This window comes from Zingiber officinale, chromosome 7B (assembly GCF_018446385.1).
Source record: "Zingiber officinale cultivar Zhangliang chromosome 7B, Zo_v1.1, whole genome shotgun sequence".
Lineage (NCBI taxonomy): Eukaryota > Viridiplantae > Streptophyta > Magnoliopsida > Zingiberales > Zingiberaceae > Zingiber > Zingiber officinale.
Genome location: NC_055999.1, coordinates 107,658,898 through 107,683,814, shown reverse-complemented (window position 1 = coordinate 107,683,814; position 24,917 = coordinate 107,658,898). Strand labels below are relative to the sequence as shown.

Below are 24,917 nucleotides of genomic sequence, written 5' to 3'. Positions count from 1 at the left end.
TTCGATATCTTAAACACAGGGAGACTAACACACTCATAATAAGAAGGAGCCCAAAAATGTAATTTGGGATTGGTGCGGTAGTTTAATAATAGTTCTCTAGTGGAATGAATTATTATTGATAAAATTAAGTTGTGTGTTCGGGGCGAACACGGGATGCTAATTTTATCGGGAGACCAAAACCAATTCCTCCTCTCGGTCCCTATCGTAGCCTCTTATTTGTAGAGTTCTATACCCACCTATACCCACCTTCTATACCCACCAATAAGGGGCCGGCCAAGCTAGGGCCGGCCTAGGTATAAATTTGGCCCTAGCTTGAACCCAAGCTAGTGGGGCCGGCCAAATTAAATTAAAAAGGGATTTTAATTTTAATTTTTATTATGTGGAAGAAATAATTTATTAAAGAGAATTAAAATTAAAATATCTCTCTTGTAAAAGATCTACAAAAGATTAAAGAAAGATATTAGATCTCTTTCCTAATTTGTAGATTGGTGAGATATTTTATTTTCTCTTTAAAATTATCCACATGTTGATAAAATTAAAATTATAGAAATTTCCTTTTATCAACCATGAAGAGATTTTTAAAGAGAAATTTTATTTTTTTAAATTTCCGGAAACAAATTAGGAAGTTTTAATTTGTTGATTGAAACTCTCCTAATTTGCTCTTTTGATTATGGCCGGCCATCACAAGGATGATTGGGAAATTTTATTTTATTTTTCTCAATTAATTCATGTCAAGGAAAATTAAGGAAATTTTATTGTAATTAAATTTCCTAATTTGCCAAGGCCAAGGAATATAAAAGAAGGGGTAGGGGTGCCTTCATGAGACACAACCTCTATTATTTTCTCTCCCTCTTTTCCTTGGTATTGTGGCCGGCCATCATCTCTTCTCTTCTTCCTCTTTGTGGTGGCCGAAACTCTCTATTACTTGGAGCTCTTGTGGAGGCCGGATACTACTTGGAGAAGAAGAAGAAGGAGGAGAGGAAGCTTGCATCTCTTAGAGCTTGGTTGGTGGTTTTCTTCTTCCTTGGTGAAGCTTTCTTGTTTTGGCCGAACCTAGCTAGGAGGAGAAGAAGGTGCTTGGTGGTTTCTCATCTTGGAAGATCGTTGCTCACACAACGTCCGAGGTTAGAAGAGGAATACGGTAGAAGATCAAGAGGTTTTTCTACAAGGTATAACTAGTAATTTTTCTTTCCGCATCATGCTAGTTATTTATGGAAATAATACCAAATACAAGAGGCATACGTTCTAAAATTTCGAATATGTTTTTCGATGTTGTGTTCTTTTGTATTTTCTTTTCCTTGTGATTTGATTGTTCTCTTTAGTTAACCTAAAGTTATTTTAGGAAATTAAATATTAGCTTTCTATAAAAGGTTTTGTCTAGTCGGTGGTGGTTGCTCCCATATCCAAGAATGCCATGTGCCTCGCCACGTCAGTACTGGGAACCAATTATGGAAATTAATATTTAATGGAATTAATAACTTAAGGAGACTTGGGTCGAACGTGTTAAGTTCCGCAGGAGATCCAAGTCAAAACCTAAAAGAACAAATAGATTAAGTTTTGGATCAAACGTGTTAAGTTCCGCAGGCGATCCAAAATTTAATTTAAAAGAACATATGGTAGCTAGGAAAAGGTTCAGACCTTTGTACAAAAATTTTGTACAGTGGAACCTATAGGTTTTCCGAGTAGCAACCAACAGCATGTACTAAGGAAGTATCACCTACTTAGAGAGATTGTTCAGAGGGGTGATGTGTTGGTTAGCAGAGTAGATACTAGCGAGAATATCGCAGACCCACTCACAAAGGCCTTACCTCTACAGAAACATGGGACTCATGTGAGGAGCCTAGGACTGAGAGTCCGTAGTGTTTGGCAATAGTGCAAGTGGGAGATTGTTAGTGTGTGCACTTATGTGCCAAGACACTCCTTATGTATTTTGTGGATAATTATTTAATAAAGGCAAGTATTTATCATTAATTATTTACTTTTCTGTATGTATATAATTAATGATAAAATCTCACAGATTAATGGGTATACTAATATGAAAATAGTCCTTGATCGAACAGATATCTAGAGGAGACATGGATATCTAGATCAACGCTGAGTATGACTAGGTCGAGATAGACCGGAGGGATGGATATCCAAGTTGTACTTGGGGGTACCTTGAGTTTAGAGGTACACTGGACACGACCCGCTCAAGAGGAGACCACATATTAAGCATCATTGGTTATTCCTCTTATGAACGAGTGTAACTGATCTTTTGACTTGAGACCTTCATTTATTCTATACGTAGAGTTATGTGCTTTGACGCCGTTAAAAGCAGTCTTTAATCAAATTGTGATTAATACGGTAGTTGAGTGTATGACAAAATGTAGAGAGAATAGTGTTGAGTCAATAGAGGATTCATCACTCTCTTGGATTAGGAGTTAACATCCTGACTGCTTGATAGAGATATTAGTGACTCAAAATCCATGGTCATGGGAGGAATGATTTATCATTCAAGAGGAGTCTATTATATCTTGGAAATCAAGTAAAACAATTAATTTGGTAATGATGCATAATGTATCGAATTAATTAGGATGTAGACTTAGATGAAGAGATTGAATTACACAGTAATCGGTTCATAGTAATTTACAATTTATGACTGATATTAATTTTATTGCGTTGGGTGGATAAAAACTGTTGCTAGATGGTTACCTTAGTCTGTGTATGGATTTACACTACCTTCGTGTATAAAACCTAGAGGATCGCATGCATAGCACGTAGACATGAACAATACTATCGGATGCTAGTCGAGATAAAAATCAAATATGAATTTATTTGATACAAAGAAGAGAGAATTCGAATAGCCATAATCATGATGATTAATGGAGAATTCGAAGAGTCATCATAATGATAATTAATGAAGAATTTGAAGAGTTATCATAATGAAGGTTATAAATAAAGAATTTATGGAGCCTATAACTCTTCATCTTCCTAATTAATAAAGATCATAAATGATAAATTTATTGAGAACTTAACTCTTCGTATTCCTTAGAGGCTATAAGTAGCCATCCTCGGAAAGATGCGAGAGTAGAATTGATTCTCTCTGAGTTTCCCTCGTCAACTTCTTCTTCGTTCGGAAGAGATCGTAGTGCTTCCAAGGTTTTGTCGATCCAAGAGGCTATCACCTAACGGATCGTGTCAAGTTCGTGATCTAGTGCGCATGGATACCGCTAGAGGAGTCACACGTGGGGCTCTTATCTGTCTTATCTGTCTGTGATATTATTCACACCTATCGAGGACTCGAGGTATATTTTATATTATTTTATGTAAAACTATATATACCACAAAAGATCCATGATTCAATATATATCTTCCACTGCATTCCAAACCCAACAATATCTACAAAAGGGGATGTTGCTACCAGCAATCCTATATAAGTGGCAAAATAATATTACAGAGAAATGAGTGTTTTACTACTGTATGCCATCAATGATGCCATTGCCTGAGCTTTGCTATGAACCACAATGAAAATGGTTGTTATCTTTATCTGTATATTGTTGATGTTAAAATATAATAAGAAAGAATCAGCAAAAATCCTCATATGTTGGGCCTGATATAACCATATCAAGCCCAATATTTAGAGATTTTTGTTGATTCTTTCTTTTTATATTTTAGCACCTTCTGGAAGTCAAAATAAACAATGGATAGTATATTTAAACTCCTTGCAATATCAGAAATCTACAAAAACTTAAATGGGTGCAATCGGACCTTCTAGGCCCATAAGCAAGGGCGTAGCCAAGGCTGGGCTACACTAGGCTCCAGCCCAGTGCAGCCCAGATAACCTTCATGTATCCATCATTCATTGCAATATTATTTTAGGATTGCACTGGGCTCTAGCCCAGTTTAGCCCAGCCAATTTTTATATAACAACCACTTTTGATAATATTATTTTATGTCAATATTGGAATAGGTCCTATATGAACACCAATGCTGGAGCAATTGAACTAATTAAGATTTAGTCAAGGGTTAGTGATGGAGCTATTGAATTAAGATTTAGCCCAGGATGAGTGATGATCCTGACTACGCCATTGCCCATCAGTATATTTTGACCAAAACATACTGATGGACCTAGAGAGATCTGATTGAACTCATTTCAGTTCTTGTAAATTTCTGATGTTGCAAGGAGTTTAAATATACTATCCATTATTTATTTTGACTTCTAGAAAATATTAAATATAATAGAAAAGAATCAATAAAAATATCTAAATATTAGATTTGATATGAATTATATCAGACCCAACGTATATATGTTTCGGATGATTGTTATATGAACTTCGAATTTGATCAGTTTACAGAAGGAAAGTCTTAATCTTTGATCAATAAAACTTTCATAAGTAGAAAGAGAAAGATTGGTATATAGTGCATCATTTTCTGTTTTTTGGTCGGAGATGAAATTAGTCTTTTCAAGAGGAACTTATCATTATGCTTTTCATGTTTATCTCACAAGTTTCCATTTTCAGTTAAAAATAATGCAATGGATTCTCGTGCAACTTTCATCAGCTATTTTATTTTGATTCACTCACTCTTTTCTATGTCATGTAGCAAAGTTCAAATTAATATCAGGAGCTTGTGGTCCTATCGAATCGATCGACTTAACTGTTCATCATATTTACAAGCCCTAATCCTTGCATAATCTTAAAACGCAAAGGTATAATAAGGATCTGCATTGTTTCACTTGAGAAATTCATCTTTGCAATCTTTGAATGAGCAGTTATAAAAGCTATCTTCCTTGCAACCTCTGATTGAGAATGCAAATGCATCCACTGGATCAGCGACGAATCACGGTTGATTCCGTACGAAGTGGCATAAAGGAAGATGAGCCTCACGACCACTTTTAGGAGGCACTTGAACTCACTCAAGCAGGTCTCCCACACCAACCTATGGCTCTGTGGATTGGCAATCTTCATCTTCCCTGTCAAGGGGTCATGCTGCTTCACCTGAACTGCTTGTGCATAAAAAGGATCCAATCCTTCTGACTTCCACTTCATCAGCTCCATCAACGCAATGTGAGCTTCCTCTGGCAACACCAGCCGCGTGATTAGCCTACCGACATCCTTTTCTTGCTCCGGAGCCAAGCATTTCCAACATCGCATCATCCTACCACATGAAAGATGATGCACACTAGAAATCCAAAGTGAACATATCCACACGAAGATAAAGATGCAAAGTAGAAAGATGCAAACAGCAGAAAACAATCAACATCAAACTCACATTCTTACTTGACTAAGAAGTATCAGATATGAGAACTAAGTCTCGAAATAAGAATAACACCGAATAAGTCATTACAAAAGGTTCAAACCATTATTTAACATGTTCCGCATCATCCAACTTAACTAAAAACTAATTATCCTATCACATTACAACACCAACATTAGTCCACACTAATTAACCACTTGAACTAATAAACCAATTAACTTTCAACTAATTCTTACAAAAATTTAGCCTGTCATATTATAACAACAACATTACTTAACACTAATTATCAAGATCGAACTAACAAAGTAATAAGGTACACGACCAAAAGAGTTAAATTCACTATAACTAATATCCAGACTACTGATGGTACATTCCAATTTCCTAAATTATATCCACAAGAAGCAAGGTGTTCACTTTCTAACCATGACTCTATTCTTCCTAACCTTCCATGACATATTTCACTGCTGTTTTCCTCAAACAAAGTATCGGCTGCCACCCATTTTTGCCAGTCATGTTGTCCACATCCATAATACCTCCTTCCGGGATTTTTTGTCGATCTAGAAATACATACCAATGTTCTTCATCTGCACTCCCTGCATGGTACATATTCAAATTTTGTATTATCGATGGAGCTGTAACTTGATGATATCATGAAATACCTACCTAATAAGCAAATGAGAATTAGTTAGACTCAATTTTTTTTAATGTTCATAGATTGTATGCTAAATTAATTCAAAAATAAGAAATAGGCTATTTTGCGTTGCTATATAAATCAGCAAAAAGTGTCACATAAATTATCTCATTTTGATAATAAACAATAAGTAAAACATAAACTTATTGCTTCAAGCTATATATCCCATCGCTCGATTTTCATATCCAAGTATCTCATCTAACAACAAACAAACTACCAATCTCTTGAGGGACAAGAATTAGGGTTCACTTCAGAGATAGAAAAAAGCTAACAGAGAAAGAACATAGAAAAAACAGATCTAAAAGCATAGGCTTAAAAAAGAAGTTCACTAGTAGTGATGAGTAAACCTAAGTTTAAATAAAGGAAGCAAAAGGGAATGAAGTTGCTCAGCTAAATCCCCAATCCGGATGTTAAAAAAGAACATAAACAAAAAGTTATAAGGGATAGCTATCAGCGCAGCACTGCCCTCGGTCACGTTTTGTTTTAAAAACTTACTCAACTCAAAACAAAAACCAAAACCAAAATCCAAACAACCAAAAAAATTCACATACATGCACAAAGCAGTTGTTCAATGCATTTCATAATTTATACAGTAAATATAGATTAACCTTTTTTGAAAGGTGCAAATTATGTGCCACGAAGAGTTGAGATGTATATCGGCAACTACCTTGGGGCGAACCCAGCAACTTCACAAATCAGCTAAACAAAAGAAAATCGACCAATATTAAGATTCAAACAGAAGAAAGTCGATTTGAAAAAAAAATACAAAATTTGTAAAATCAGTTAAGGAAACTAGCGTAGCCAATTCGAATACTCATAGAAATACCTCATACCTTGTTTCGTTGGTTGAATCCTTCACTAGGGAAGGAGGAGGGTTTCGCCGCTGATATCTTTGAAGAGACGAAGGAGGGGAGATTTAAGGTAGGGGAGGGCTGGGAAGGAGGAGAGTTTCACCATCGATATTTTCGAAGAGACGAAGGAGGGGAGTGTTAGGGCAGGGGAGGGCTGGAGGAAGAAGGAGATTGCGCCGGCCATTCAATGGGCGCGGAGAGAAATTGCTGGGTGTTCGATGTGCGTGAAGAGGATGCGTGGCGAGAATTAGGACAGGAGGCATCGAGAAATCAGTGCGGAGTCATTTTTCAAAACGTAGTAGGGAGAAAAAATGAGCATTTAGAAACTGTCCATGTAAAAATCAACATGGGTCGAGATGTGATTTCGGGAAATATATCATTACTCAAAAATAAATTAACGGCGTTAAAGACTAACTGAGTTGACTGGACAATTCGAGCCGTTTCCATGGTCGTCACGTTGATTTCCGTAAACGACACGATAGACAGCGCAGCATCCGATAAGCCCGTTTGCCTACTCTCCTCCCTCGTCATCCTCCTCCCCGATCTGACAATCTCGATCCGGCCGGCGACTTCTCTGCTCCGGTCCACTTTCAACGCCGTCGCCCGATCTCCATCAGCACCATGTTCGGCCGCCTCGCCCCCTTTGTGTTCCTCCCGCTCGTCCTCTCCCTCTTCTCCCCTTCCGCCGCCGAAATCAAAACCCTAAAGATCACCTCCGACTCCCGCCCCATCATCCTCTTCGAGGACTTCGGTTTCACCATCTCCGGAGAAGTCTCCGTCACCGTCTCCGATGTCTCCTTCTCCTCCTCTTCGTCCGATGAACTCTTCGGCTTCTTCCTTGTCTCCGACGCCAGCCTCCTCCAGTTGGTCCACGACTCAGAGCAGCCTAACCAGAACCCCGCTCCCCTTCCCAGCTGCGCCCTCCAGAGCCCTTACGTCGAACCACTCCTCACCTTCCACGAGGTCGTCGCCACCCCCTCCCACAACTTCACCAAAGTCTTCAAGGTCCACCATCCCGACGAGTACGGTCTCTACTTTGCCAACTGCGTTCCCGGCTCCTTCGTATCCATGACGGTCCGCACCGCGATGTACAACGCCCGCCCGGACGGCACCCGCGACTACCTCTCCGTCGGCCAGTCCGCCGTTCCCTCCACCTATGCCTTCTTCTCCGTCGCTTACTTTGCTGGCCTCATCATCTGGGCCTATATCTGCTTCCGTAACCGGCTCGATGCCCACAGGATTCACCTCCTTATGGCTGCCCTGTTGCTTGCTAAAGCCCTCGATCTCCTCTTCGTTGCCGAGGACCTCCACTACACCCGCTCTACGGGCACGCCCCATGGCTGGGACGTCCTCTTCTACGTTTTCAAGTTCGTGAAAGGCGTCCTCTTGTTCACTGTCATCGTCCTCATTGGCACCGGGTGGTCTTTCCTCAAGCCCTTCCTCCAGGAGCGCGAGAAGAGGGTGCTCGTGATCGTAATTCCACTTCAGGTCATTGCAAACATTGCGTCGGCGGTGATCGGCGAGACTGGACCCTTCTTGAATGGTTGGGTTAAATGGAACCAGGTCTTCCTTCTCATCGACGTTGCTTGCTGCTGTGCCGTCTTGTTCCCGATCATTTGGTCAATAAGAACTCTAAAGGAGACTTCGAAAACGGATGGGAAGGCAGCTAGGACTCTTGCAAAGCTCACTCTTTTCCGGAAGTTCTATGTTGCTGTCATTGGGTACTTGTACTTCACGAGGATCGTGGTGTATGCATTGAGAACAATTACATCCTACAAGTACCGATGGGCGAGTGTGATGGCTGAGGAGACTGTGACTTGTGCCTTTTACGTCTTCATGTTTTATATGTTCAGGCCGAAGGAGAGGAATGAGTACTTTGTGCTCGATGACGATGAAGAGGAGGCAGCCGAAGCTGCACTGAGGGAGGAGGAGTTTGAACTTTAAATCTGGTAATGCTGCTTTCTTTACGAGCTTGAAAACATTATTATTCTATCTTGATTTTCTCCTATTTGTGTTTCTTTAATGTCAGTGGCCGATTTCTCACTTATTTCTCTACGTCAAAGCAAATATTTTGTTTCTATATGAAATACTATTTAGGCACAATGTTGCTAGCAATACTGATTATAGATTTTGATGGTGGTCTTGGTCTTTTCGTCTGTTCGAGCTCCTCCTCTCCCAAAGCTACTTTTGAATCAATGTTGTGGTGGTCTCCGAGGGTTCAATGGAGAAGAGTCCTCTCTGAGGGTTATGTTGGGATTCAATCAAAATCCTATATTGAAAATATTTGAAAAAGATTTTGGGTCTAAAAGAATGTATGATATCTTTATTGGAATGAAACCTTTTGAATAGAGTCTAAGAATAAAGTTATGAGAACCTAGGGCCAAAGTGAACAATATCATGTTATTATCGAGATATGTAAACATCCTTTGGGCACAACAAATGGTATCAGAACAGGTCAGTGTGATCGGATGCTTTCGGGGAGACCCGGAACAGGTTAAAAGTGATCGAATGTGGATGCTCATGAGAGGCACAAAGCAAGTTAGGATGACCTAATGCGGATACTCGCGAGGAGGTCCAAAGTTGATCAGAGTGACCGGATGCTCGCAGAGAGGTTCCGAACAGATCAGGAGTGACCAGATGCACGCTGGGAAGTCTAGACCATGAGAGTAATGGTGGACATTCATTTGAGGGGAGGATTGTTGGAATTCAATCCAATCCCATATTAGAAAGATTTGGATAAGATTATGAGTTTAAAAAGATTTAAAATATCTCCATTGACATGAGAATTTTTAGGTAGAGTCCAAGAACAAAGTCATGAGGGTTTAGGCCAAAGTGGACAATATCATGTCATTGTGGAGATATGTGAACATCCTTCGATCACAACAAATGATATCAGAGCTATGGTCTAGATCAAATGTCATGTGGGGTAGTCTTGAACGAAGTCGGGGGGAGGTCCGGAGCAGGTCAAGGTGACCGGTTGTTCGCGGGGAGGCCCGGAGCAGGTCAGGATGACCAGATGCTCATGGGGAGGTCTGGAACAGATTAAGATGATCGGATATTTATGGCTAAGGCCCAGAGTAGGTCAAGGTGATAAGATGTTCGCGGGAAGGTCCAGAGCAGGTCAGGGCGATCAGATACTCGTGGGGAGGTTTGGAATAGATTAGGATGACCAGATGTTTACGGGTCAAGGTGATCGGATGTTCGCGGGGAGGCCCAGAGCAAGTCAGGGTGATCGGATGCTCACGGGGAGACCCGAAGTAGGTCAAGAGTGACCTGATCGAGATGCTTGCGAGATGCTCGGGGCAGGTAAATTGATCGGATGCTCGCGGGGAGACCCTAAGCAGGCTAAGAGTGACTGGATGCTCTCAGAGAGATCCAGATCATGAGAGTAATGATGGTTCTTCGTTTGAGAGGTGGATTGTTGGGATTCAATCAAAGTCCACATTGGAAAGATTTGGAAAAGATCATGAGTTTAAAAGAATATATGATATCTCCATTGGAATGTGATCTTTTGAGTAAAGTTTAAGAGCAAAGCCATGAGGACCTAGGTTCAAGTGGATAATATCATGTCATTGTGGAAATATATGAATATCTTTTGGGCACAACAAATTCAATGGAGAAGAGTTGTCTCCGCACGCGAGAATAAAATCATCCCTTAACCTACCTTCATCAATTGTTATATAACTAGAAAAAATGAATCTCCACTTAGGATGTCAGTTGTGCACTTGTGAGGAGATTAGGGGCAAACTGTTGAAGGGAATTTCCACGTGAGATGTCGCATACCCCTCTACTATCCATTTGAGGGGAGGTTAGGGGATAGCCGTTGAAGGGCTATCCATTTGAGGGAAGATTAAGGGGCAACCGATGAAGGGAATCTCCACGGAGGCTGTCGTATGCTTGTTAAATCATCGGAATTTGAAAATAGAGTGTCGATTTGACCCAACACATAACTTCAGGTTGCGTCTCTCGAGCCCGAAAGGGTCTTTGCTAGGTGAGCACCAAGCGTTCAGGGAATGGATTGTAAGTCCAAGTGGAGCATTGCTCTATGAAGACTGAGTACTTGGGGAAGAAAATTGAGCACATCAGCAGTGCTCGGGGAATGAGATTGGCGAGTCAGAAGTGTTTGGGAGTGAACGTTGAGTGTTTGGGATTGAAGATCCTAAATGACCTTCCTGAGCCCGGGTGGGGCATTGTTTGAATGTAGGTGAAGTGCTCAGGGACGTCAAGGATGACATGAGAAATAACTCGAGTGGTATCGGATCTGGTGAGTTTTCATCTTTAATTGCTGTTAGTTTTATTATTATTTTTGATATTATGCGAGCATGAGGGAATCTTCACATAATATTTCATCCACATCTCACTATGTTGTGATGACATGTGGATTGATTAACTTATTAAACTGATAATCTTAGTTAGGAGTTTCCAATCTATGGGAATTATGAAAAAAAAGACTTCTTTGTTTAATTTAGAAACTCATGTGCTGTTTCTTCTTGTCAGAAAAACTAAGCTACTCATGCACGTTAGCCGCATAGGGCATCTTCAATGGGAGATTTTTGTGAGCTCCTTAATTATCTTTTTCATAAGGATCTAGGTTTGAAATTTCAAACCCGCTTCTTAGGGTATCGCCAATTGTTAGTATTTTAAATGAGTTTTTTTTTTTGTAATTTTTAATATGCCATATAAAATTCTCATATTCTCTTCTCAATTCAAAAACCTCTCTAGGAACTTCAAATTTCATTCTTAATTAATTATTATCCAACCATATGTTTAATTTTGAGAGGAAAAAATATTTTTGAATTTTTTGGACGCTCAGATTAAAAATCTCAAATCTCAATCTTACAATTGTAGAAATTAAGAGAAGAAAAAATTAATCATATTATTAAATCTAAAATTTATTAAGAAATAAAGATTACAAGATCTTTATATAGTTAATTATAAAAAAAAAAATCTAAACTCTAAACTGAAAAGGTAAAAGACTAAATTTCCCTCAAGACTATAAACAAATAATTCTAATAGATTATATAATATAAATTATATAATCTAACATCTCCCCTCAAACTCACGATGTTACAGCCAGAAGCATTAAGAGTTTGTCAGATAAAAATCGGAAGCGCGAAGTGGAATAAGTCTTGGTAAACATATCAGTAATATGTAGTTTTGAAGGAACAAAAGGTAATGTGATGATGTCAATCTGAAGATGGTGACGAGTAATGTGACAATCAATTTCAATATGTTTCGTTCGTTCATGAAAAATTAAATTGCGCGTAATTTGAATAGCACTCTGATTATCATAATATAACGGAGTAGGTTGATGAAAAGAGATATTCATATCCGTAAGCAACCAATGCAACCAAACTATTTCACAAGTAGTTGAGGTCATGACACGATACTCAGCTTCTGTGGAAGATCTAGAAATAACATTTTGCTTTTTACTCTTCCAAGAAATGAGGGAATCATCAAGAAAAATGCAGAAGCCAGTGGTAGATTTGCGATCGTAGGATCATCAACTCAATCTGCATCAGAGTATGCACGAAGCTCAAGAAATGAAGTAGAAGGAAATAAAAGCTTTGAAATTGAGTGCTTCAAAGATACCTGAGAATACGAAAAACAGCAGTTCAATGAACTGTAGTTGGTGCATCGACAAATTGACTAACCACATGAACAGCATACACAATATCTGGACGAGCCACGGTGAGATAAATTAAGCTTCCAACAATAATTCTGTACAAACTAGGATCTGACAAAGGTGAGTCATTAGATGGAGAATATCGAGCATTAGTCTCAATAGGAGTATCAACAACCCTATTATCAGTAAGATGAGCACGCTCAAACAGATTAGATATATACTTTGACTAAGATAAAAGATAATCTTTCGGAGAATAAGCAACCTCAATTCCCAAAAAGTAGCGTAGTATATTCAAGTCTTTCATAGCAAAACAATGATCCAACTCACACTTCAAGGAAGCAATTCCATCAGAATCATCACCGGTAATAATCATGTCATCAACATATAATGATAAAAGCATACGACCTGCACTCGTACATCTGAAATAATATTGAATCATGATTACTAGGATGAAAATCAAACAAAGTAATCACTGTATAGAACTTCTCAAATCAAGCATAAGGTGCTTGTTTGAGACCATAAAGCACTTTACGAAGTCTGTAAACTTCACCAGGTTGGTGTGAAATACCAGGAGGATGTGTCTATAAACTTCTTCATGAAGATCATTATTTAGAAATGCATTCTTGACATCCATCTGAGATATTCTCCATCGACAAACAGAAGCAACAACAATCAGAGTATGAGCAGTCGTCATTTTTGCAACAGGAGCAAATTTTTTCTCATAATCCATGTCATACTCCTGAGAATAATCTTTAGCAACAAGACGAGCTTTGTATCGTTCGATAGATCTATTAGATTTAGTTTTGATCTTATGTACCCAACGAGAACCAATGATATGTTTTCCTGGTGGCAATGAAATCAAATCCCATATATGACTGATGTAAAGCAGTTAGTTCCTTAACCATAGCACTCTGCCAAAGTGGGTTACAAACAGCTTCTCTATAATATACGGGCTCAGAAAGACAATGAATAGATGCAACAAATGAAGCAAAAGAATGAGAATAACAAGAATAAGCAAAATCTAGTAGTTTAATAGACTTACGAACACGAGTGGATTGACGACGGTGGAGAGAAGGATCATCCACAATCTCAGGAGATGATTAGGTGGTGGCAGAAGGAGGAGCATGTGGAGCGGATATCTCGGGAACCAAAGTACCATATTCAGTTGAGCTACCAATTGGAGCTGTGGGTGAAGCTTCCTCAGTGTCGGTATTGAAAGGATCAATGCAAAGTAGAGCTGAGTTTGTCATATTATGCGAATTAGCAGGAATAGAAAAGAATGGAATATGTTCAAAAAATACAACATGATGAAAGACATACAATTTTTTACTAACAGGATCCAAGTAACAATATCCTTTTTTACTAACACCATAACCCAGAAAGACACAAAGAGCAGACCGAGAGGCTAACTTATTATGCTCTGTATGTGGACGAAGGGCAAAGCAAGTACAACCAAAAACACACAAAGAGGAATAGACAGGAGCATATTCATACAATTTTTCAAAATGTGACAAACCTGAATTGTGTGAGGTTGGAATTCTATTAATGACATGAGCAACAGTAAGGATTGTTTTCCCCCAAAAGGCACTGGGAACACTAGCAAACAATAAAAATAAACGGGTTGTTTCAATAAAATGTCTATATTTCCGTTCAGCCACGTCATTTTGTTCATGAGTATCTATACATGAGGTTTGATAAATAGTATCATCAGAAGCAAGTAAATGTGAAAATTGATTCGAAGTGTATTCACCCCCCTCCCCCCTCTCCCAAAAATCACAATGAAAACACTATGACACTGGAATGTTGAGTTTTCACAGGAGCTCTAAAGTTATTGAAAATTGTAAGATAATTAGACTTGTGTTTCATTAGATAGATTCAAGAATAACGAATGCAATCATCAATATAGGAAACATAATACCTTAAACCTCCTTTTGTAGAAATATGAGAGGGTCCCCACACATCAAAATGGATAAGATCAAATGGAGCAAAGGAAAAAAGAAAAACTTTTAGAAAATGGTAAGGTAAAAAATTTGGCTAGTTTACAACCACTACAATCAGAAATATCATAACTTTTTAAATGTCCTAATACTCCTATAGAAGTTAAAAACTGCAAACGAGACGCTGAAACATGACCTAAACGGGAGTGCTATAAATAAAAATCAGAAGATGAATGATTCAAATGAAAAGATGATAAATCCACACTTGAAGCTATAACTTCTGGTACTTTGAGTTGATCTAAAACATAGAACCCTCCTTGCCTATGACCGGTCCCAATCAGTCTCTGAGATCGCGGGTCCTGAACATAACAATTGGATGAAGAAAAAGAGACTAGGTATCTAGACTCATATAATTGACTAACAGAAACAAGATTTAGAGTAAGACTTAAAATATAATAAATATTAGTTAGAGATAAAGAAGATGTAACAAGTGAACCAACACCTGCTAATGACATAGGAGTACCATTAGCAATCACAATAGATATAGATGAACTGGGAGAAAAAGAAATAAAAGATGACAAATTGGATGACATATGATGGGAGGCACCAGAGTCCAAAATCCATAAGGACGAAAATATATCTGAAATACCAGACGATGACAAACCTATATGAGAGGAAGTTGACATGACAGAGGACTGTGAAGCAAGTAACTGTTGAAACTGCTCAAATATATATGAATCATATTTTCATGAAGCATCTGCACGACCAGGTATAATGACAGAATGAATAATTCTCAGAATAATCAAATTGTAAGGATACACATTTGTATGATCTGTAAAAATTGACGTCAATGCCGAAATTAGCATAAAAGGACGTAAGTGCTGAAATAGGCAACATAGGGCATCGACACCGAAATCGATAGAAAAGAACGTTGGCATCGAAATTGGCAGCACAGGATGTCGGTGGCGAAATCGGTAGAACAGGGTGTCGACACTGAAATCGACAGAAGCAGGACAGAATAGATGACGACGTCGAAATCAACAGCAGCAGTAGGAGATGGCAGCAGCAACAAGAAACAATAACAGAGGGCGGTAAAAAAAATTAGGTCAGAGAAGGAGAACCTCGCTATGATACTATGTAGAAATTAAGAGAAGGAAAAACTAACAATATTATTTAATTCAAAATTGATTAAAAAATAAAGAGTACAAGGTTTTTATATAGTTAATTATAAGAAAAAATCTAAATCCTAAACTAAAAAGGTAAAAGGCTAAATATAAACCTTAAACTGAAAAGATAAAAGAGTAAATCTAAATCCTAAACTGAAAAGATAAAAGATTAAATATAAATACTGAAAAGATAAAAGAGTAAATCTAAATGCTAAACTGAAAAGGTAAAAGACTAAATTGTCCTAAGACTAAACAGATAATTTTAATAGATTATATAATATAAATTATGTAATCTAATAATAATGATTAAACAAAATTAATTTCATAAACCTCCTTGAAAAATCTTGCATCTTATTATTATTTTTATTTATGGCGACCACGAAGAACTTGGGGCGTTCGCACGGAGCTCTTTAATCAACGAAAAGTAATAAGAGCATCTTTACTGTAAGGTTTGTGAGAGATTTTTAAAATTTAAAAAGTTGAATAAAAAAATTTAAATTATTATAGATATGAGGTTTGAGATTTATAGTTTAAGAGCAGTAGTAAAAACTCAAACATGTTCTTTTGTATTGAAATTGATGTATATGCATGGAATCATGTAACTACATACTAATAATTATATCATAAAAAAATTCACTTAGAGCTTTAACCATTAAGGATATTTTAATAAGGTTTTATAATGTTGATATGACATATTGAATTTATAAAAAAAAACTCATTTATAACTTTAACGATTGGAGATGCTCTAAAGAGCTGGATTCCAAATTTTGACCGCGTATTTTTTTTGAGAATTGATATTTTTAAATGGACAGACAGTGGTTCTTCAAAGTAAGAGTTTATTATTCAACTATAAGGAGATAAAAAAAAAATTATCAAAAAAACAAAGGATAAATGGTTAGAATATGGTCATTTAAAAAATAAATTTACCTAATTAAGAATTAATTTAGTTAAAAATTAATTGTATTATTAATAAAAATTAATTTGGTATTATTTTAAAAATTGAAATATAAAAATAGGTGAGAAAGGATATAATTGACTCATGATAAAATATGATATTATCCTAAAAATTAGATATAATAATGATCAAAGTGGATTACATTACTAGTTAATTTGGGTCAATAAAAGTTAGCAGAAATAAAAGTAAATGTTTTATCACAAAGTCCATTATAAAGTTCATTGATAATCTGCTGTCTCAATGAACAATCTGAAATACATAATTGTAATCCATAAAATAGATAACTATTATGTAAAATAAAATTATAGTGACGACCATCGTGTAACTCTTGGATTATTCTTCCAAATGAAGGGTCAGTTGAGTGCATGTCTGTAAAAACCTTGAAGTATGCAACTTTAGTACTTGGAGCTGGAAGCACCAACTAATCAAATTTGTATTTGGATATTTGGCAAAGGTTCAAAGTTAAACTGTATTATAATCTAATAATTTTAACTGAGTGTGTATGAAAATCTTAAGTGATCTTAGTTTAGATGAAAATCTTAATTGAGATTAGAATTTAGCTATTTAGTATCCTCCTAAAAAAATTTATGAATACATTACATTGGTGTAACAAGGTTTTCTTGTCGAATGCTTAGGGTGGATTGATGAAAAATACCGCTTTTCCATCAAATCCCAAATATTTCTACCCTTGTGGGCAGAGCTACCCTTCGCTAGGGTGACTTTTGGTTATTTTTTTATCGCCCCATAAACTGCTATTTCCAACCAATTACCATAAAAAAAAAAAATTACTCATGTACTCTTGGCTTTCAATTTCCAACCAATTACCCAAAAAAAAATACAGGAAAAAGACTTGAATTAGAATATTTAGCAAAAAAATTGGTAAAAAAACAATTATTAATTCACATAGGTTATATGTGAGCTGTTTTCTTTCAATTCTACCGTTTCATTGGCGATTTCTTAGAGTTTGAGTCATGAGATGAGTGTATTCGAACTTTAGGAAAATTTTCGATCAAATCCGGTAATAACCATCATCTCCCTTTGAGTTTTCGATAGTAATTTAGCAAAATCATTATGTGATCCAAATAGATTTTCTTTCAATTTTCAAGAAGTTTTCAACTCGAATTCATAGTTCGAGTTTTTTCAATTCGGTTTAGCTATGATTTTGAGAGTTTTGATAATCGATTCCAATTTGTATTGGTCAATTTTGTGGGCCACAGTGAGAAATTTTGTTTGCCCAATTCGTTGGTTTATTATTGTTGGTTTTGAACTTGTGCGTTTTTGAGATAAAATTCGACGACTTTAGAATTATGTCGAATATTTAATTGTGATTTTTGAGTTGTATTAATATTCAGAGATGATGTTTATGAATTTTTAAATTTAGTTTTTTTCCTAAAAATTATGATTATGAATTTTAGAAAATAATTTATTAATTAAGATATTTGAGAATTATAACTATATCGTTTTATATATTAAAGTTAATATATTTATTTAATTGATTGATTTTCTATAGCAATAACATAATGAGTATTTTAACTATAAAATCTATTAGTAATAAAATGAGAAAGTGTTTTTAGTAAATTCTATAGTCATCTATATTAAACGGTAGTTGGTTGAAAAATTTGATAACGAAATGATAATTAATGAGCTTAAGAGAAATCGGAGCACAATTTGAATAGTATGTTTAATGATTTTAAATATATTAAGTATTAAATATTTTTATTATATATTTTTAGGAAATTAATATTCACATAATTTTTTATTTACTTTATAATTTTAAATTAATTAATTTATATTATTAATTATAATAGCTGATAAGGTGGTTTTAAATCCAGACTCAGCCGATCAAAAGCAAAGACTTCATGCAAGTGACCACCTCTCGTGTTCTTCAATCTTATGTTTAGTAATATAATTATAACATAGGCATATTTATTTGGCTACATGAAGAGCTTGGAATGTAGGCACTTTATATGAGGGATGATCATGAATCAGAATAGTTTAATTATTTAAGATAAAAAATCATTCGATCCTACTAAATCAAATAATATAATATTAGGATTTTATATCCTGTCCTATATCTGACAGTTATTATGTATTAAATATCTAATGAGTTGTCAATTATTTGGATATCTAACCTTATATCCAAGAAAATATAATATATAAAATATAAATATAATAAAAGTTAAAATATTTTAAAATGATAATAAACATTACTAATGTTGTAGCAGTTAATCGGCAATAATTGCTACAACGTATAGCAGCTTATCGACGGTAGTTGCTATAAGTAAGGTGATCGTGAATCGGATTGATTCGATTATTGAGGTAAAAAATTATCTGATCTTAGTAGATCAGATAATGTAATATCAGGATTCTATATCTGATCTTATATCAGGTGAAATATTTTTCGGTTGAATTTGAGTCGGTATAAATAAATTAGTCGATTTCATGAATTGATTGTTCACCCCTACTTTAAATTATTAACACGCGGGTTAACACGATTGGGATTTTAAATCTTATTTAAATTATTGTTGGAAAATCAAACGCGTCCAAGTTGCCATATTTTGATAGCTTGTTATATTTGTTAGGGAAGTAGTGGAAGAATTTTTAAAAGTTTATTTAATTTTACATTAAAAAAATAAAATTCACGAAGCCTCTAAAAGATACACTTTTGACATGTAGAAAGATTTCAAGACACAATCGCAATCAATTGAACCCCCAATTTGTAAACTTTTTCATGATTGCAAGACTTCTAAATGGCTGAGAAGCCTAACCGTCAAAATCATAGAGAGTCCTGCCCTGCCTCTTTAGACGTCCATGACAGTTGGTCTTGTTTAAAAGTGAAAAAGATAATATGTTGGTAGAGTTGCTTCATATTGACTGTAAGAAGATGATGTTCTGAATGACGTGGATGACTATATGCACATCATAAAGGGAGCCAATAATAATATTAGAATGAGAATTAGGGATGAGGTGCGTAAATACTCTAATGTTCAAGTCAAAATACTATGCATGTGAGAAAGTGGGAGAAGATGAACAGTAGAGCAATAGCAAGGATGTGTGCGTACATAAGCATAAAGACCTCTCAACATATCTGATCAACGAAGAGAATCCTTTTTTATAGAGGAAAATTTTAAAATAGGCATAAATAGTAAAGTTATTACAAAAATAGGTAAAAATAAATTTTTTTACAAATCTAGGTGAGATGAATTCATATCCGGGATTTAAATCCCGGTACTTATTATTTTTTATTTATTTCCTTATATTCCGGGATTTAAATCCCGGAACCTTCTAATAACCGGGACTTAAATCCCGGTAATTTTTTTTTAATTTTTTTTACCAATTGTTTCATTTTCATTTGCTTAAGTTTTATTTTTTAAAAAAAAAAACAAATTCGTAATAATTTTTTATAATTTCTTTTACAAAGCTAATTTATTTTATTAACATATGTTTAAATAATAATAATAAATTATATTTATATTTATTAAATTATTATAAGTTATATTAGAAAATAATTTCAATAAACTGAAAATAAAAGATATTCTAAGATTTAGCAAATATATTTAAGATTATCACATCTAAATATAAGGAAAATTGATATTTATATTATTGGTAGAAAGATTGTCACGTCTAAATATAAAAATATTTATCAAATATGCTACAAATTATATTCAATCGGTACCACATCTCGGACGTCGACGATTTCGGTGTGGAAGGAATCGTCTTAGAAAAGGAATTCTACCACCCGTATTTCGCTCATGTGATTGTTGGACTATATCGTCATTATGTACATCATTTCCAGCCTCTTCGTCATCCCCATGATTGCCCTCTTGTGGATCATCATCATTAGCTTCAGATAAATGGGAACGCATACTAGATATATCTACTGATTGGAGGTTAGACATTGTAGACATACGTTCCATTTGAAATGGAGCAAAAATATTTATAGAAGGAGTAAAATAATCAGGTCTTAAACTACCCTAAAAATGAGAGCCTGATTCAAACATTGAAAATTCTAAAGTGGTCGGGTGGCCAAAATCTCTATCGGTTGGCAACGATGATGGACCCGAAAATGGCTCTAAAGATGATTGGGGATTGGAGTAGTGGCCAAACCCACCTGATGTGGGATAACCACCAAAACTTGTTCGGGCTTGTGTGAATGAAGATGAGCCAGCTTGCATTGATAGATCTCTCCAGACTGGCGGTTCAGAAATAGTATCACAGCTCATACGAGGAGGATCGACATACCTTTGCCTTGGTTGACGAGTTCTCGGACCTCTACCTGATGGTGCATTAGCGTAGGAGTGAACCCATAATCAGGAATATGCATATCATCCTGAATGATATATTCACTTGGGTAGTCCATGCATCTTCGCTGCTCTCCAAAAGCTCCAAGAATAACCCCAGCCATCTGGTTATGTTGTCGTCCGATCGGAGCATTATCTGACCATGATGAGATTCATGCTCTCTCGTGAGTATCAATCTAGCAGAAGAAGAAGAAAATAAATATAATGGTTGTTAAAGTGCAATTGAATATTAATTTATAAAACAATTAGAGAATTTGATGATATCTTACACTTCCTACATGAGTGGCCCCCTCAATTGTCATAAATCTTCGCGTTACTTGCTTGTACCAGTCTCCATATTGATTGTGATAGTGTTGGGTCAATAAACTGGTATTACTGTGAACCACAAATTGTTGGCGGTTATTCCAGATGTTAATCTCTTTTGCCCATTCAACTCTCCAATCAACCTCATACTTTCCCTTTTGACTAGTTGAATGATAACCACAATGACGAAAAGGAGGAACAGGGATAAACTGGAGCCAGCCGAATTGTCGTCGTGCCCTATCTGGATAATACCATTCGATGACATTGAAGCATATCAAGGGTACTCGAGCCGTCCAAATGTCCTGCCCGGATAGACAAATCGGATCTAACTGGTGAATAAATTGAGCATATGGCTCCCAAGAAATCTACATAAGGTCATAACAATTAGTCTTTACATTAATATAGCTAACATTGTAAACGACAAAAGTTAAAATAACAAAGATCTTACTTGGTGATGTGTTTGAACGTCAAATTCATATCTCCATCCCTGCAAAGTGAATCGCGGTGATTGTCGCGCTTCTTTCTTACCTGCCCACCTGAAATCATAATTTTATCAAGTGAATGAGCATATAATACTTTAATCTAAAATAATATGAACAAATAACTATTGCACCTAGTCCCGAGCGGAAGCATGGGTGTGTGTTCTATCCCACCCCTAATAATAGGACCACATTGAGCGAATCGCTCTCATGCCCATAGCTGCAGAAGTAATAAGGGACTCGATATCTGACTAATATATGGGTCAACGGCATTACACAAATTACGGTATAGGTATGCAAGGCATGCGCTACCCCAACTATACTCTTGCATGCGATGTAAATCCTCAACAAATTGAAAGAACATGTCATGCACATAACCCTCTGTTTTAGAGTCCATCAGATCACCACCTATCATTCGCAATATAGTGGCACGAATATAACACTGTATAGTTTCGTCGGTTGCATTGGTGGGAAGTTTCGTTAGATCGAAGGTTTTAGCCAGCCACCCAATTGAAAGACGTCTCAGCATCATATTAGAGGGGTGTAGAACTTGATCAAGGAACCTTAAACAATAGTCATATATGTCAACATTCGCTCTACCGGATATCGCTGACCCATGAATAGGTAGACCCAACAGAACTGCAACATCTTGCAAAGTTACTGTCATCTCTCTTTCGGGCATGTGAAATGAATGTGTTTCCGGCCTCCATCTCTCAAGAAGAGCAGTAATAAGTGCTCCATCAATACGACGATATCCAACCTGGAAAACCCCTAAGAATCCCGCTACGCTCATCCAATAAATAAAACGATCATTTTGAATATTATACTCATTTTGATGTAGACTGGTTCGCTTCACAAGCAAAGGTTCAAGGTAACTGGCGTCATATGACTCACCGCGACTTGCTCTAACATGAAGAAAACATTGTACAATAAATTAATTTTATCATAACCATAACATATGTGCACAAATACAATGACAAAGAAATTAACGACATAATTTATCTTATTACCACATTATATCATACTGTTTCGGATCTATGCGACGTCTGTAGATGTAATAACTTGTCATCAACTGGACCTGGATGTCTAAGGTAATTGGCACGTCCAAGCCTGCGGTCCATATTTATACACAGATACAAATGAATATATGTATATCAAATATTATATCATACTTACATACATAATCTTTGTCAATATAATTACGTCATACATAATATCAATAATGTCTTACAAAGTTAATTAAAAAATACATGTCTTACAAAGTTATAAAATATTTGAAGTTACACACGAACAAAAAGAATTAAACATGTGGACAAGTTTTTCTATTATGTTCAGGTTGCCCACACCGTCGACAATGTTGCACTCCGCTTGTGGATGGTCCAACATTCATCTCATTTCTCCTTCTTCACGCTGGCTTACCCTTTTTTCTCTTCGTGTCTGGGTCAGGTATTAGGCATCCACCATCATCACCTTCCATAATTGGCCAATAGGCCTCATTACCCAAGAGATGAAAACTACTTCTATAGCATTTGATCGTAGTTGACAATAAATACACAACATCTATATAGATAAAATAATCTCTTCCAGTTGTCATACATGCTGCTATTGCATGCGAACAAGGTATCTTCATCCCCTGAAATTTTCCACAACTACAATGTTGAAGGCGAAGATGTACCATTTGCTTATTACCTCCTTTTCGCATTTAACGGGAGTATCCAGTCTTCACTTCAAAAACTCCATCTTCACGATTGAAAGAGGTTACATGATGAGTGTACGCAACTTTCAAACATCTATCAAGCAATTTGAGGCACTGCGAAGTGTACACTTTGTCATTGGCCATCTGATCAGAGTACACATTTCTTCTGTTATCAAAGTACTTGACCATGTTATAAAATGTGTGCTTGATAAGGGCAGCAACAGGTAAACGACATGCATCTTTCAAAACTGAATTGACACACTCAGCTACATTTGTATTCGCATGCCCATATCTGTGACCCCCATCATGAGACATTGACCATTTTTCTATTGGGAGCGATATAATCCAGTTCCATGCCTCATCATTCCTCTCTTTTACCCGCTCCAAAACTCGCTCACACTTTCTTACCTACCACGTCCTCCCTATAATGTGACATCGGTTAGATGTTGTATATAAAATATGTATACATAAGTATTAATAGCATTGCGAAGTTTTGTAACCGTACCAGCCTTTATGAGTAAATTCTTGAGTCCAACATTTTTGAAGCTTGTGTTAAAATTGATGGCCACATGACGGAGGCAATAGCGATGTTTTGCATGAGTTTCATCCCAACCGAGATATTGGTTATTCATTGTCTGCATAATTCCAATATGTCTATCGGAAATGGCACATATACCATCACACCTTACTACATGCATTCAAAGGAGCGTCATGAACCATCCCCAACTGTCCACATTCTTGGACTCTACCAGTGCATAAGTCAATAGAATCACAGAGTTATCTCCATCAATGGTTGTTGTAATTAGGAGTGAATGTTTATACTTACCATAAAGGAAAGTTCCATCAATTTGGATCACTGGCTTTGTGAACTCGATACTGTCGATAGCTGGTTTGAATGACCAAAATAGTCGACGCAAAATTTTTTTGTTGAATTCGACTGCACGATGCCTGACATGAGTGTGATCATCGAATGCCCACCATACAATACTTCCAGGATTTGTCTGTTGCAGAGCTGCAAAGAAATGTGGTAGACGTTGGTATGATTCATCCCAATCACCCCAAATTCTGGCAATAGCCTTCTGTTTAGCCTCCCATGCTTTCCTATAGGAGGGTTTGAAATGCAACCAATTGTGAATTTCAATGATAATACTTCCAACTAACTTGGATGGATCTTTCTTCACCCCTTCCAATATGCAGTTGCATATAAAGTTTGAGTCCAATTGTCTGTGATAAAGCGATATAGCCCTCGCAACACATGTGTGTGGACCTTTATATCGTGTTATGCCCCATCCTCTACCAAGTTTCTTTAGCCTTGCTGCACGTAACTGCCAACTACACCCATATTTAGTGTTTCTACATATGATTGACCAAACACGTGAACTTGACTCGACAACTTCATATTCTCGACTGAAATTTAAGGAATACTATTTAACTGCATTAATTACATCTTCCTTCTCTTGAAACTCCAATGTTGTATCAAATTCTGTACCAACTACCATTCCAACTGGGTTACCCACTGATCTGATCCAATCTGCTGAAATAGGGTAGTTGGCTCCTACAGTAAACTGAAATGCTTCAGGCACTTCGATCATTGCCTCTTCCTCACAATCGTCTTGACTGAGTAGCCCATCACTATCTTACTCTTCTGAAGGGTTGGCCTGACAATCATTTGTTGCT

At 36.5% G+C, this 24,917-nt stretch overlaps 1 protein-coding gene and 1 long non-coding RNA gene across 2 annotated transcripts; one reads left to right on the top strand and one right to left on the bottom strand.

Moving 5' to 3' along the window:
- Positions 1 to 5,314: 5,314 nt before the first annotated feature.
- Positions 5,315 to 7,120, bottom strand: LOC122006786. The gene is made up of 3 exons (XR_006118752.1): positions 6,760 to 7,120; positions 6,535 to 6,625; positions 5,315 to 5,828 (listed from the first exon to the last, which is right to left on the bottom strand). It is a non-coding gene; the product is annotated as an uncharacterized LOC122006786 (long non-coding RNA).
- Positions 7,121 to 7,211: 91 nt separating this feature from the next.
- On the top strand, positions 7,212 to 8,829 carry LOC122006785 (protein CANDIDATE G-PROTEIN COUPLED RECEPTOR 7-like). Its single transcript, XM_042562407.1, has one exon. It carries the CDS (start codon positions 7,399 to 7,401, stop codon positions 8,719 to 8,721), a length of 1,323 nt encoding a protein of 440 aa, XP_042418341.1. The 5' UTR covers positions 7,212 to 7,398; the 3' UTR covers positions 8,722 to 8,829.
- The last annotated feature ends 16,088 nt before the right edge of the window (positions 8,830 to 24,917 follow it).

Coding starts and splice junctions, on each gene's coding strand:
- LOC122006785 (XM_042562407.1), top strand. CDS start 7,399: ATGTTCGGCCGCCTCGCCCCCTTTGTGTTCCTCCCGCTCGTCCTCTCC.